At 46.8% G+C, this 16,133-nt stretch overlaps 1 protein-coding gene across 1 annotated transcript in view; it reads right to left on the bottom strand.

Annotated features, from left to right (window-relative positions):
* SUPV3L1 (Suv3 like RNA helicase) overlaps positions 1-13,375 on the bottom strand; it is a 30,232-nt gene extending 16,857 nt beyond the window's left edge. Inside the window, exons 1-4 of the mRNA XM_043985943.1 lie at positions 13,086-13,375; positions 3,599-3,676; positions 2,057-2,164; positions 880-994 (exon numbers count right to left, since the gene is read on the bottom strand). Coding sequence (XP_043841878.1) covers positions 880-994; positions 2,057-2,164; positions 3,599-3,676; positions 13,086-13,338 — 554 coding nt within the window. The 5' untranslated portion in view covers positions 13,339-13,375. The remainder of the gene's footprint in view (positions 1-879; positions 995-2,056; positions 2,165-3,598; positions 3,677-13,085) is intronic.
* Positions 13,376-16,133: the final 2,758 nt, after the last annotated feature.

Raw genomic sequence — 16,133 nt, 5'->3', positions numbered from 1 at the left:
GCTTAACTTTGCAACCACCACACTGTGATGCGCATTATTATTATTACTGTTATTACATTTTTATTCTACTTCTTTCTATACTACCACACTGGTGCATTTCTTACCTTCTCTAGTAGATTGCCTGAGAGGGTACAGACAATGGAAATCCCTTTTCCTAGGCACAGCCCGCTCTCCTCCAAGCTCAGGCCCACCCCCGGCTTCCCATAGCCATGGCCCAGGTCTCTTCAGCCCAGGGAGCTCTGCAGTAGACACGGCTATTCACGAGGTGTCACCAACAACTACCCTGCTAAAACACTGGGCAGGCACGGGGTCCCAGCAGCTGCCACTAGGCTGCCATTGGCTTCTTCCCATATGCACCTTCCCCATGAGACTATGAGCACTTTGAGAGCAGAGACTGTGTGGCTGGCAAGGGACTGATTAAGTGCTCATTTCTCCCCTAATATATTTACATGCTCCTGCAGGATGGATTATTCATCTCTGTATTCCCAACAGCTGGAACACAGGCCTCAAGGTTTAAGAAGTATTTAAAAAACTGAACAGAACACAATAGATTTTCTCCTAGAAGAAGCTTACAAGGTATCCTACAGATTGGTTAATCTTACAGGTTTGTGGGGTTTGTTTGGGGTTTTTTTGGTGGTGAGGCAATTGGGGTTAAGTGACTTGCCCAGGGTCACACAGCTAGTAAGTGTTAAGCATTTGAGGCCAGATTTGAACTCAGGTCCTCCTGACTCCAGGGTCGGTGCTCTATCCACTGTGCCACCTAGCTGCCCTGGTTTGTGCTTTTTTGTGAGAAAACAATCACTCGTTTTTTGAATCTCAAGCCCACGACACCAGTGACCTTTCACCCCCAGGACTAGAAGAGCATGTGAAACAACTGACCAGTTGGGTGGAAGTCGTAAATCGCTGATCTTTCGGAGATCATCCTTACAAGCCAGCATTGGGAACATCTGCTTTGCATGTCTTATGAAGAATGGGAAAAGGTCATCCACGTGAGCTACGGGAGAAGGCATAAGATCAGCCAAGCGGTCAGAGCTGAAAGAAAGGCAGTTCCTGATTGTTCTCAGCTGGGGAAAGGTTCCCTGGCAGAAAGGGGAAAGACCTAAGGACAAGAGGCTCCTCGGACCCTCTCTTGGGGTCCTGTACTGTTTCTTCTCCAGCAGGTATCTGCCAATAGAACCACTTAGGTGCAAAGATGGAGAGAGATTCCAGGGGATGAGGATAAAATTAAGGGGTTTAAGTTATTAGGAGATACACCATTCAGAGAAAACCTGTGTTTATCTCACTAGAAATGCCAGTGCAAATAAAAGTAAATTTACCCAAAACTCGGCAGATGCTCAGGAAGTTCCAAAGACATACTTTTTTTTTTTTTGGTTGAGGCAATTGGTGTTAAGTGAGTTGCCCAGGGTCACACAGCTAGTAAGTGTCTATGGCTACATTTGAACTCAGGTCCTTCTGACTCCAGGGCCGGTGCTCTATCCACTGTGCCACCTAGCTGCCCTTCCAAAGACATATTAACTGGCCTGTAAGAAACTACTGCCTCCGGGCAGTTAGGTGGCGCAGTGGATAGAGCACTGGCTCTGGATTCAGGAGGACCCCACCCCAGACACTTGACACATAACTAGCTATGTGATCATGGGCAAGTCACTTAACCCTCATTGCCCCACGAGGAGAGGGGAGGGGAGGAGAGGAGAGACCACTGCCTCCAACCCTGCCTCTGCCCCACCCAAAGGACACTGGAGGCTGCCCCAAAGGACTTCAGGGGATAAGCTGGGGGCCCAAGCTCAGGCGTTTTCAGACATGCTCAGGGGTTATTTAGCAACTGCCCCTACACCACCACCCCGCAAGGTGATAATTTTAAAAATTAGACTCCCAAGTCTGATTTCTAAGCCACCAGCTGAAACATCGAACCATTTCCTGATGAAGGTATTGATGCCTTATCCGAAGCAAACAGGACTCTTGAAGAGTACACAAGGAGCAGGGGAGGGGAAGGGTACCAGGCAGGCTTGGCCCCTGTGCTCAACCTGTACAGAGTCAACCTCACCTCCCAGGGACTTGCCTGCACTGAAGCAGATGTCATTCAGTGTGATGTGAATGTCCACGTCCAAGGACTGCGACTGCAAAATAAAATTTCTAAAGCTGATGAACGCTTGGTGGAAGAGTCGGGCTGTGAAACACAGAAACCAAGAGAAAGGTGAAACTTACATTTAAAAACAAAAATAAAAAAACCTTGGTCCCTCAAACATTTGTGCTAAATCCCACCCCTGCCCCCAAAACTCTGCATGTCTACAGATAAACACAGGATGCTCTGTGTCAGAAAACGGCCCAGATAACCTGCAAAGTATTTCAGAACTATTTCCCAAATACCACTGAGATATGGCCAAAAAAGGACTCGAATGTTCTTAGAAACTGGCCTCCCAACACACTTGAGGTCCAAGAGCAGAAAACCGTTTCAGTCCAGTCTTACATAACGCCACTTAAAAAATACCAATTTTAGGGGGCAGCTAGGTGGCGCAGTGGATAGAGCACTGGCCCTGCATTCAGGAGGACCGGGAGTTCAAATCCAGCCTCAGACACTTAACAATGAGCTGTGTGACCCTGGGCAAGTCACTTAATCCCAACTGCCTCACCAAAAAAACAAACAAACAAAACAACCCAATTTTAGAAAAAAGATTGGGGGGGTGAGGCAGAGAAGTCCTGAATGACACTAATGAGCCTTTGCTATATTTCTGGTTGCATTTCAGGGGATTCTAATTCAATGCATTCATATAAGGGAAAAGAAAGGAAAGATGCACCTGGAATAAATGCCTGTTGTCATTTTTTCCTACCATTGTAACCCAATTTTTCTCGAATTGCCTTGGTCCTAACTTCTTGTTCAGCTGTTTTAACTTGTGTCTGACTTGTTGGGACCCAATATGGGTTTTCATGGCAATGGTGTGGTTTGCCATTTTCTTCTCCAGCTCATTTTACAGATGAGAAAACGGAGGCCAACAAGATTCTATGTGACTTGCTCAGGGTCACACAGCTAATAAGTGTCTGGGGCCACAAGTCAATTCAGGCCTTTATGACTCCAGGCCCCAGGGCTCTGTGCACCGCAAAATGCCCCTGGTCCTGACTGACTCCGGCCCTGTTTATGGCTCCCTTTGTTTATCTAACAACAGCACCAAAAACTGGAAGAAGTGGAAGTGACCCCAGGAATCATTTCGTCTGGGCTCTCATCTGTCAGGCTCACAAAGCACGCTGGCAAACGCCGGGACATGCTTCGCTTGACGCCCCATGTTTGTAACAGGTTGTGCTTTCTTCCTTTCCAAATGAAGGGGAGAAGGAGGCTGCCAGAGAGAATTCGGAGCTGCAAAGACTGAGCACTCTCCTTCGCCTGGGCTCACACAGAGAATGAGGGAGCCCCAGAGCTGGTCCTGGGGCCAAGGCCTGGCCTCTCCCCACTACACTACCATAAGCCAGTGCATCGCATGGCTGAGCGGCCTCACCCACCAAGGTGACCTCCCCATCTCCTCCACAGGCCACCAGACCTGCTTGTCCGATACCCCCCTCCCCCTCTCATGTGGCTTCCTCCTGGCTGGAGCAGGAGCAGATGTCTTACCGTCCAGGCCATAATCGGTGCCCAGTTTCTGTATTTCTTTCCTCTTGTAAAATCTGTCTAAGACTTTCCTGACTTCAGCTGCAAGAAAGACAAAAACAGATTACATTTTGTTATTCACCATTGGACACATTTTCCTTGGGATACCCCAAGGGCAAACTGTGAATAAGATGTCCTCTGACCCAGAGATCCCCCCTAGGCACAATCCCCAGGAGGTCACTGGTCAAAAGAAGGGTCTTCATCCGCATCAAAATACTCATCACTCCGTGCTTTTTGTGGTAGCAAAGAAGCAGAAGCCAAGCCAGCATCCTTTGGGGAATGGCTGAAGAAGGTGTGGGACCAGAATGGGAGGGACATGAGTGAGCTGGAAGCAACAAGGATTTTGATGAATAGAGGGAAACCATGGATGCCTGGATGAAGGGAGAGCGATGCCAGCACAGGGGAAGAAAAGCAGATATACACGGGTTACAATGATGCAAACAAGAACCACAGAACCACCGAAAGAACAAGCATGTCCTCAGAACATGCCCGTGCCATTCCCTGGTAGGTGAGGCCTGCAGGGGAAAGCACAGCAGGAGTTTCAGACTTTTTCAACATATCCATTGGTTTTACTAATTGTTTTCTGTTTTTTCCCTTAAAAATGATTTGTCAAATGCTATTGCTATGGGCTAGGGTGGGGAGGGAGGAATGTTAGGAGAAACTCTGACAACAAAGAAACCAAAGTTCTCAATAAATTTATTTTTTAAAAGGGAAATAGTTCAAAATTATAATAAACAGGCATGGCTGCAAAGAGACACCTCCTTTTCCTCCTTTGTAAAGTCTCAGGAGGTCCACCAGCAGGGAACATGGCATATATATTTTAGATTTTTTTTCAAAGTAGTGATTCATTTTGCTAATTATTGTTTCTTTACCTTTTTTTCTTTTAAAAAATATTTTTTAGGACTTCCCAGGGTGGAGCCAAGATGGCGAAGGAAAGGTAGTGAGCTCTTGAACTCATGACATGATGGCTCCAAAAAACATCCAAATAATGCCATAGGAAAATGCCCGGAGCAGCAAAACTCACAGAAGAATGTGTGCTGAAATCATCTAACCAAGAATGGCTTGGAAGGTCAGAAGGAGGGAGCTGTTGTGCTGAGACAGGAGTCAAGCCCAACCCCACAGTCACCCTGACACAAATCCAGTCTCAGGAAGGCCTCACCAAAGAAGCAGACCCCCAGAGCCTCTGAATCAGCTGAAGCACCAGTGTTGTCTGGAACTAAGCTCACAGTCTGGTGAGTGGGCTGAGCCCTGGGCAGGGGAGAGACTACAGGGGTCTATGCTTGTGCTGAGGCAAAATTTGGGTTTTTCACCCCTAATGGGAACCAAGAGGTAGGCTAGAGTAGCAGTGACCCAGGTCGGGGAGGGGCACAGGCTCCTTGGAGCTGACAACCACAACACACAAAGCTGGTTGATTAGCAAGTTGGTCTGGGGTCATCTAAGGACCAGGGAACAGGCCAGGCCAATGAAGAACCTGATTCTCCTTAAATCATACCACCTGGGATTTCTTAAGCTTGGGATACTGCAGCCTGGAAACAGTGCCCCACTTTAAGGAGCTAAAAGCCTAGTAAAAGAAAGGCAAGATGAGCCAACAGAGAAAGGTGAGAACCACAGAAAGTTTCTTCAGTAACAAGGAAGACCAAGGGGCACCCTCAGAGGAAGATATCAACATCAGGGCCCCTATATCTAAAGCTTCCAAGAAAAATATGAATTGGTCTCAGGCCATAGAGGTGCTCAAAAAGGACTTTGAAGATAAAGTTAGAGAGGTAGAGGAAAAAATGGAAAGAGAAATGAGGGGGATGTAGGAAAGACATGAGAAAAAAGTCAACAGCTTGAAAAGTCAAATGGAAAAGGAGGTACAAAAGCTCTCTGATGAAAATAATTGCCTAAGAATGAGGATTGAACAAATGGAAGCCAGTGACTTTATGAGAAACCAAGACACAATAAAGCAAATCCAAATGAATAAAAAAAGAGGGCAATGTGAAATATCTTCTGGGGAAAACTGCTGACCTAGAAAACAGATCCAGGAGAGATCATTTTAAAATTATTGGTCTACCTGAAAACCATGATCAAGGAAAGAGCTTAGACATCTTCTAAGATATTCTCAGGGAAAATTGCCCTGAAATTCTAGAAGAAGAAGCTAAAATAGAAATGGAAAGAATCCATCGATTACCTCTAGAAAGAGATCCCAAAAGGAAAACTCCTAGGAATATTATAGCCACATTCCAGAGCTCTCAGGTCAAGGAGAAAATATTGCAAGCTTCCAAAAAAAAAGAATTCAAGTACTGTGGAGGCCCAGTCAGGATAGCACAAGATCTAGCAGCTTCTACATTAAAGGACCAGAGGGCATGGAATAGGATATTCCAGAGGGCAAAGGAAATGGGATTACAACCAAGAATCACCTACCCAGCAAAATTCAGCATAATCTTTCAGAGGGAAAAATGGGACTTTAATGAAAAAGAAGACTTTCAGATATTTGTGATGAAAAGACCTGAACTGAATGGCAAATTTGACTTTCAAATACAAGACCCTAGAGAACCATAAAAAATTGGAGCTGGGGGACATACCTGGGGTCGTACAGTGGGTGAATGTCTTTTGTGTCTGAGGCCAGGTCTTGGCTGGGATCCCCCTGGGTCCAGGGGTGGTGCTTTGTCCACTGTGTGACCTAGCTGCCCCATGATGACATCCTTAAGGTTAAATTGAGGGGTGAGGGGAATGCACTGGGGGAGGGGGAAGGGCAGAGGTGAAATCCTACATGAAAGAAACAGGAAAAGGCTTATGGAATGGGGGAAGAGATGGGAGAGGAGCAGGGCAGTAAATTAATTTTACACTCATCAAAAAAGGCTCAAAGACCCTAAACTCAAAGTTGCCTCAAAGAGGGACTAATACACACACACCCAGCTGGGTGGAGTATCTATTTAATCTGGGCAGTAAATGAGCCTAACACTCAACAGAATTGGCTCAAAGACTTCAATCTCATTAGAATTGGCTCAAGGAGAGAATAATGTGCATACTCTAACCCGGCAGGAAAACAGGAGGGGAAGGGGATAAAGAGAGAGAGGCAAAAGAAGGAAGGGCAGAGTGGGGGAGGGGACAGACAGAAGCAAATCCCTTTTGAAGAGTGATAGAATGAAAGAAGATGGATAATAGAATAAATATCATGGGGAAGGGAATTGGATGGAAGGGAAACAGTTAACAATAGTAATCATGAAAAAGAGAAAAGGGAGAAAAATTGTACAAGAAATATTTATAGCAACTCTTGGTAGAGGCTAAGAATTGAGAATCAAGGGAATGTCCATCAATTGAGGAATGATGGAAAAAGTTGTGCTATATAATTGTAGTGGAATGGTCTTGTGCTACAGGAAATGACAAACAGTATGATCCCCAAAAAACCTGGAAAGACGAACATTGATGTATAGTGAAGTGAGCAGAGCTGGGAGGACATTGTGCTAGTGACAGCAGTATTGTTCAATGAGCAATTGTGAATGACAACTACTCTCAGCAATGCAATGATCCAAGACAATCTCAAAGGACTAATGAGGAAGTTTACTATGCACCCCCATAGAAAGAACACTTGTGGATTATACATATATAACCTGATTGCGATCTTGTGGAGGGGGGAGGAAAGGGAGGGAGAAAATCTTATGAAAGTGAATGTTGAAAACTACCCTTACATGTAACTGGAAAAAATAAAATAAATGTTTGTTGCTATATATTTAGCAGATTGAACCATACTATTTTTGTTTCATCTTTTTTGAGGTTTTCCCCTTTTGTTCTGATTCGTCTTTGACAACATGACTAATGCAGAAATATGTTTGATGTGATGGTACATGTATGACCTATATCAGATTGCTTTCTGTCTTGGGGAGAAGGGAGGAAAGGAGAAAAATTTGGAACTAAAAATCTTATGAAAACAAATGTTGAAAACTATATGTGTAACTGGACAACAATAAAATACTTTTATGATATAAATGAATGAATGAATAAATGGGTGAGTGAGTGAATAAATGAATGAATGTTTTATTACATGAGAGAGGTTTCTGGGAAGAGGTAGAATGGGGATAACAAGGGGAGAGTTTGGTAATGTAATGGCCAATGTGGGAATTTGTCTTGCTAGCCTATTGTGAGAGCTTTCATTGCAATAAGATAATAAATGGGGGGCAGCTAGGTGGCACAGTGGATGAAGCACTGGCCCTGGATTCAGGAGGACCTGAGTTCAAATCCGGCCTCAGACAATTGACACTTACTAGCTGTTTGACCCTTGGCAAGCCACTTAACCCTCATTGCCCCACCAAAAAAAAAAAAAAGATAAATGCTTGTAAATTTTTTTAAATTTAGATAGCAAAAATATCAATAAAATTTACTTTTTTAAGACATGGTGGGAAAAAATCAATTAACGTGGTCTCAATCCTGAAGCAAAAATAAAGCTATCTACTCCTAACTTACAATGTCATTCTTTTTCTCCCAAATAAATCAGAAGCACTGCTATCTCCTTTGCTCTGAGAACCTCTTCCCCCCTCCACCAGCTCAAAGGCTAGCTGCTCCTCCTCTTCCCCACAGTCGGTACTTAATGCTGCTTGTTGATGCACTGACTCACCTAGGCTACCTAACTGATGAGCCCACAAAGCAGGGCAATATTTCAAGAGCTGTGCTTGGACGAGTCACAGGTGTCACTGAGTGTGAGGCCCAGTTAAGCTTGCCCAAGGTCACCAAGTTCGTGGCCAACCCAAGGCTGACTCCTAATTCCCTGCTCCCTTCACTTTCCCTCCCAAGGCTTAGTGATCTGATCATTAATTACCAGAAGGGAATTCTAGATGGGGAAATCAACCCACCCTAGTTACCCTGGCCACAAGGCAAGGAGAAGGGGAAGTCCAGGCTCAGCACCATAGAATATCATCTGCTGATACCACTTTTGGGTCTTTTTCCCAAAGAAATCATGGAAAGGGGAAAGGGACCCACCCACATGTACAAAAATATTTATAGCTGCTCTTTACGTGGTGGCAAGGAATTGGAAGTTGAGGGGGTGCCCATCAATTGGGGAATGGCTGGACAAGTTGTGGTACATGAATACAATGGAATACTACTGTGCTGTAAGAAATGATGAGCAGGAGGAGTTCAGAGAAACCTAGAGGGTCTTACGTGAGCTGATGATGAGTGAGATGAGCAGAACCAGAAGAACACTGTACACAGTATCATCAACATTGAGTATTGATCTACTGTGATGGACTAGATTCTTCTCACCAATGCAAGGGTACAGAAGAGTTCCAGGGAACTCGTGATGGAAGAGGATCTCCAAATCCAAGGGAAAAAAAAAAAGAACTGCGGAGTATAGATGCTGAATGAACCATACTATTTCTTTTGTTTTTGATGCTGTTGGTTTTTTTTGAGGTTTTTCATCATTGCTCTGATTTTTTCTCTCATAACATGACTAATGCAGAAATATGTTTAATGTTATTATGTGTATATATATATATATATATATATATATATATATATATATATATATAACCTATATCAGATTACCTGCTGTCTAGGGGAGGGGGCAGGGAGGGGAGGGAGGGAGAAAAATCTGAAATTGTAAAGCTTGTATAAACAAAAGTTGAGAACTATCTTTACATGTAACGGAAAAAATACTTTATTAATTAAAAAAAAAAGAATATCATCTGCTGGAGGACAGAGTTTGGCACCTGGATCTTCCTGCTTGGGGCCCTAATCCAAGGGGGTTTGGTGCCTGTACTCCCTTCGCCAACAGTACAGAAGATGACAAGTCTATATCTCCCCAGGCAGCAGCTCCAAGATTCGCCACCTCACCTCCATTGCCCGAGCTACACCTTCCAGTCTCACTGAAACTTCAGATTCAGGTCCCAGAACCATCCTGGCTCATCATGCCAAGAAGGGCTTCCCTGTCAGCGCTGATAAAGCACTTGGAACTTTTTCAAGGAAAGTAAATGAATGCAAGAGTAGAATTATCAGTCTCTTTTCTTACTGGGGAAAGGGGGATGGGAAGATCAACACTTCGTGCCCTGAGCTCTTGGCCACTGGAGGGTAAGCACTGAAGTGAATCCCATGCTTTCCTAGAGACCTTAATTAATTCACCTTTGGGGGAGCCCAGCCCCACCCATTTGAGGAGAACATAGGCCAGCTCTATCTTCATTCCTCTCCAGGGCACTCTTCATTCACTAGACGCTCTGCCATTCTCCTCCCCTATGAACAGGCCTTTCCCCATGAAAACGCAAGCTCACTGAGGACAGGAACTGTCTTTCTGCTTTCTATCTGAATCCCCAGCACCAAGCACGGTGCCTGGCACATCATAAGGACTTCATACTTATGGACTTGATTTGACCAGGAGTAAGGACCCCAAATCAGCAACAATATTCTTAAAGCACCTCATGATTCTGCCGAGCCCCCCCCCCCATGGCTACATAAGCTATGGAATGTGATGGTAACGCACACCTGTCAGAAGTTTTGTTCTTTTTGTTCAACTGAGGGGGTGGGAAATGAACGTTTAATGAAATAATTAAAAACAAAAACTACTTGACCAAAAGAGCCTCCATACAAGATGACCATCTTTTCCCAAACTTGAGCACAAACAAGCTTCCGAGGGCTCTGAGAAAGCACCACGGCTACTCTTTGCATCTGACTTAGGCACCTGCTCACCAGGACATCGGCCAGGGACTTGATTCTGACTCTTTACCCTCTAACACAGCAGCTTTCTCCTCTTCCAAATGCGGGGGACTTAGCTTTGTTTCTTCCTTCAAGGTCACTAGGCCAGCTCTAATTTCCTCCCAATACCACAACCACTTACTACAAGGAACCAGTCTACCATTGGGGAGACAACACGCCAACGCATATGTGCAAACAAGCTCCATGCAGGATAAGTAGGAGAAAAATCGACCCAGGGAAGGCCCTGGAAGGCAGAGGGGCTGGGGAAGGCTTCCTGGAGGGGGTGGGCAGTGGGACAGAGGTGGGGGGAGAGGGCAACTTTGGCTGCCTCCAGAATCAAGCACAAACTCCCAGGGAGCTTTGGGAGTCCTCCTCCACCCTGCCCCAGCAACTCTTTCCATGCTCACTGTAGGTCAGTCTCGCTCCTGGCTTTCTACCCAGTGGCCTGCCCTCTGTCCCCCTGCCTCCGCAAAGGCCTAGAATGACCCCCCCCCACCTCCCTCTCCCCCCGGGGTCCCAGAAGATGCTTCCTTGACTTCCTCCCAGAAACAGCACAAGAGGCCTCTCCTGAGCTCTCCCAAGCTACCGCGTACTGAACGACTTTGTAATGACCACATGTTATTATATTTACACACACCCACACTCATCCCTGGTGTCCCCCTATTGCTGAGAACTCTCATTCATTCATCCCATCTCTGTATCCCTGCACACAGTGGGCACTCAAAGCCTTGCTGATCTTGACTGAGCAGTGATTCATTGATCTTGGAGCAGAAGAAGAGAAATGGGGGCAGAGGCTCAGCGGGTCCCAAGAGCACAAACAGGATAATCCAACAGCAGCAGCTGGGAGGGAAGGGACCTGGGGGGGGGGGGGGCAGAGACCGCTAAATAAGGTCCATACAGACAAGCAGGAAACACCTGCACGGCAGAATCAGGACGTCTGGGAAACAATTATCTGGTCAGTTTCTAGGTTTGTTCCCTTCATGTTGATGTAGGACGTGAAAAAAGGGTTAATAGAAAAGACCCAAGCTCTAATTCAGATATTAGCTCTAAAAGGGAGTCAGATCCCAGTTAATGGATAACTTATGTTAGGTTCTCTTACCCACAGTGATAATCCATAACGGACCAGAACAGGTCAGGTCAAAATAACAATAAAGGAAAAAGACAACATAGAAATTCTAATGAAAAATGATTATATTTTGAAACTAGCCATGGGAATCAGAAAGAGACATGCGCAGAAAAGGCCAAATTTGTCCCCTGATTCACCTTATGATGAGTAAACCCCCAGAACACACCTCCACTGAAAAAGGTACCCGCCTCAGGGGTTGGCTTAGAACCCCCAGGAACTCCAAATTAGGATAAGCCCTCCCTTGTAACACCCCTAGGTGGAGAATATTATAATGAGTAGGACAGGCCCTCCTTTGTATCTCTCCAAGGTGGAGATTATTATAACGAGACTGATAATCAATTTATCCATACTATAAATATAACTGTCTTTTCTTTCACTATTTGAGAGATACCTTTCCAATATTCTGGATCTCTCCCTGTGGTCACCCACAGTATTGCAATAAAACGTGGGAAACGAGTCACTGAGTCTTGTAATTCTTTTGGGACGACTCACGATCAATCTGACCCCTAATTGCATCCCACATCAATGTCTCTTACTACAAGTCTCACCTCCCCCAATTACCTGATTCCTCCCCAGGCCCCGTTCTTCTAGCCAGAAGATCCCAACTCCATCCCTACCTAAGGACACAGAGGACTCCACGTAGCCAACTCCTCATCCCCCAACCACTCGGATACCGAGGAGGGGGCTCCGGGTCTGCAAACCCCCACCAAGGGGACCCGCCACCACCTGCTGACCCCTCCCCTTCAGGCCCCCAGAGCCTCTGCACAGGAGGGTCCCTCTCCCCACAGACTCCCATCCCCTCAGCCCGAGTCTCCTCCAATTTCTCCCCTTTCACCTCTCAAGGCCCACATGAAGTTCCCGGACCCCTGGACTTGGAAATAAAAACCGAATTCAAATCCTGCCTTGGACGCTTACTAGACGTACGACCCCGAGAAAATCACCTAACTTTCCTCTGCCTCAGTTTCCTCATCTGTAAAATGAAGATTAAGCGCCCACCCGTTTATAGTGAGAGAATACTTAAAGCACAGCGCAAACGGTAGCTATTATTGTGAAGACACGGTTGGTACAGTGGGAAACGGGCTGAACTTGGAGTCACAAGCCCTGGGTTCAAATCCCAGGAATTTCTCGTGGTTTCTGTTTCGTCATCCGCACAGGACGGGCCTCGATGGCCTTTAAGGTCCCTTCTGGACACAGAGACATAAAGCCCGTGACTTGGGGGGGTGGGGTACGGTTGGGTTGTATCCGCTTCCCCAGCACTGAAGAGCTCCATAAACGTCCACGAAGCACCTACTACGTGCCTGGCGCGGCGCCTAGTGCCCAAACCCACCAGACCCTGCCGTCGAGGGGCCCCCGGTCTAACGGGGAGACGGTAAACAAAGCGCCTCGCACACAGTAAGCGCATAATGCATGCTCCGCCCGGTCGTCGGGTCCCACCTCGGGCTCGGAAATGGAAGATGCGCCCACAGCGCAGTGGGGGTGGAGCTCCCTCGGGGCTCAGGAAGCCGAGAAATCACCTCACCTAACAGGTGGGGAAACTGAGGCCCGGAGAGGCTAAGGAAGCGCGGCAGCGGGAGGACCGCCAGCCGGGGCCCTGAGCCCCGAGGGCAGACGAGGAAACTGAGGCACGCGGAGGTCCGGAGCGGGGCAGGCCGGCCCCGGACTCACCTTTATTGAGCGGCCGCGTGAGCTCCGCTCCCACGTCGCCCGCGGCGCTGGGTCCCAGCGGCTTCACGGGCAGCGGGACGTAGAGGGACGTGTTCGGAGCCTTGGAGCCGCCCGAGGACGACGAGGAGGAGTACCAGGCTCCGGCGGCGGCCCGGCCCAGCACCCGCGGGCCCAGCTCCAGGCCCGGCCGCAGCGCGGCGCCCACCCGGGCTGGGAACTGGGCCCAGCGCAGCGCGCACCGCGGCAGCGACATGGACACTCGGCCTCGAGCGGAGCCCCCCCGGGCAGGGCGGGCGCGCGGGAATGTGACGCAACCCGCCGCGACCGGCCCGAGAAGGACCCCGAACGAACCCGGCCTGCCCCAGGATGAGCCTGACAGCAGCCGGGCGTAAAAGCCCCACCGAGGTTGTCTCTCCACAACGAATGAGGAACGTCTAGGCAAGCTCCGTCCCGAGGGGGGGGCTTGATTTCCCACCTTTGAGATCCAGCCCTGAGGCTGGGGGGCCTTTGGAAAGACAGACAAGCAGGCATTTCCAATGACCTCACCGGGCATTGTGCGTGGCCTGGAGACTTCCGACCACAGCGTGCCTGCGATTGGAGGGGATGGTGTCACGTGGCTCGGGCGGACATGTGCTACGGCGCACGTGGGAAGCAAGGACAGACTGTCAGAATGGAGCCGGAGTGAGAGCTCGATCCGGCCACGGACCCTAGCGGGAGGCCTGCCGATGTTTGCCCTTCACCGTGACCTTGATCTTTTCCCCTTCCCTTGTGACCTCCCCACCTGCTCTCGGGGAGCGCACGGGCCCCTGGGGCCCAGGCAGCGCGGGGCACCGCTCCCACCCTCCCCTGCAGCTGTAGGGGAGGGGGACCTTGGGAACCGCGAGGGGACCGAGGGCGGCCCGACTTCCCCAAGGTCACCACGGTAGTAAGGGGGCAAAAGCAGGGCGCGAACCCGGGACTCCAAGTTCAAACGTTCCCCTGTTAGGGTTCGGTAAGAGGCAGCAGCGAGTCAGGAAGAGCAGGGTTCAAAGCTTGGCTGGGGCGGGGAGGGAGGGTCACACCCTGAGGCTTGGCAGACGCCCCCTCCCGAGCCAAGCTTAAGAGTGGCTTTAAAAAGTCGAGCATTTATTACTCTCCTCTTGTACCTCAGTTTCCTCATCTCTGAAATGGGATGAGAGGATCCCCCACCTCACAGGGTCGTGAGGGTCCAATGAGTTAAACATGCGAGAAGCGCTTCACAAACCTTGAAGAGCTGCCAGATTTGTTGTTGTTGACCCCACGTGGGGTTTTTCTTGGCAGAGACACTGGAGGACTTTGCCATTTCCGTCTCCGGGCCATTTTACAAATGAGGAAACTGAGGCAAGGAGGGTGAAGTGACTTGTCCAGGGTCACACAGCTAGTAAGTGTCTGAGGCTGGATTTCAACTCGGGTCTTCCTGACTACAGTTCCAGTATTCTAGTCACTGGTGTGGTTGGAGAATGTTCAGGGTCCTCTGGCCACTGCAGGAATAAGCCTGCACTTTCACTGCAGTTTATTTGTCCGCTCAAGAGGTGATGGGTATGTGTGTGTCACAATTCACAGATGACATATATGCACAGTGTCTCTATCTGTGACCCAGAGTTTGCGTAAGTAAAGGTTCATTTTTAGGAAAAGAAGAAAGGAGGTTTAGACAGAGGCCGTTAGCATAGTCACACCAGACTAAAGAAAACTGTCTTCTTTATCAGCATTTAGTAAGCTCCTATTTTTTATCTTACTTGTTAGCATAAAGAGAAGTATTTTGTAAACTTAAAGTGGTTGAGGGGAAGGAGGCACTAAAAGGGACCTTCAGTACATTCAGAGAAAATAACAGTAAATATAGCACAAAATCGAGGCAGTCATGTTCTCCTAAAAACCCCACGTTCAACAATTTCTCCCTTTGAACCTGGATTAAAAAACAGAGTACTGCAAGACACCTATTTGTACAGACCACAATATATTTGACAGAATAAGAAATGAATTTAAAACAGTCTGAACAAAACCTATTAACAAGATCAAAGGCTCATAATCATTTTCAAAACTTAACCACACCTTATACAGCTTCTAGAGCTATTAAACATTTGACAAAATTATGGGGAACCCAGCCCTCAAAAGTAAGATCTTAAGGAGAGCTAAGGTGTTCCCAGTCACAGACTGAGATGTAATTAACAATTTTACAAGGAACTAACATACAAGACCTGAATTAAAACTTCGAGTTGTGTTTTCAATCTAATATTTAGGTACTTTTCCATAAGAGTCAAGGCATTATAAGAAACAATAGGCAATAAATTTAACTATATAATCATAAAAACAAAAAAAGAACAAGGAATAGGAATGTATCCTTTTTTTGAAAGTTCTTTTTAATTTTTTCATTACATTAAAATTTTTTTTTCCAATTACACATAAAGATTTTTTTTTAGTTCCAAACTTTTCTCCCACTCTCCTTTCCTTCCCCCTCCTGAAGCCATCAAGCAATCTGATATATATTATACATTACAATCACATTTAAACGTATATCTGCATTAGTCATGTTGTAAAAGAAGAATCAGAACAAAAGAAAAACTGCAGGAAAGAATAAATAAAAACAACAACAACAAAAGTGAAAATAGTATACTTCAGTCTGCATTCAGACTCCATAGTTCTTTCTCTCAATGTGGAGAGCATTTTCCACCATGAGTCTTTTGGCATTGTCTTAGATCATTGTATTGTTGAGAAAGAGTTAAGTCTATCACAGTTGATCATCATGTTGATACTGTGTACAATGTTCTCTTGGTTTTGCTTATTTTACTCAGCATCAATTCATGTAAGTCCAGGTGTTTCTGAAATCCATCTGCTTATCATTTCTTACAGCATAATGGTATTCTATTACATTCATATATCACAATTTGTTTAGCCATTTCCCAATTGATGGACATCCCCATAATTTCAAATTCTTTGCCACCACAAAAAGAACAGCTATTTTTGTACAAGTGGGTCCTTTTCCCTTTTCTATGGTCTCTTTGGGATACAGACCTAGCAGTGGTACCACTGGGT

The sequence above is a fragment of the Dromiciops gliroides genome, chromosome 2, assembly GCF_019393635.1.
Source record: "Dromiciops gliroides isolate mDroGli1 chromosome 2, mDroGli1.pri, whole genome shotgun sequence".
Lineage (NCBI taxonomy): Eukaryota > Metazoa > Chordata > Mammalia > Microbiotheria > Microbiotheriidae > Dromiciops > Dromiciops gliroides.
This window is presented reverse-complemented; position numbering and strand designations above follow the sequence as displayed.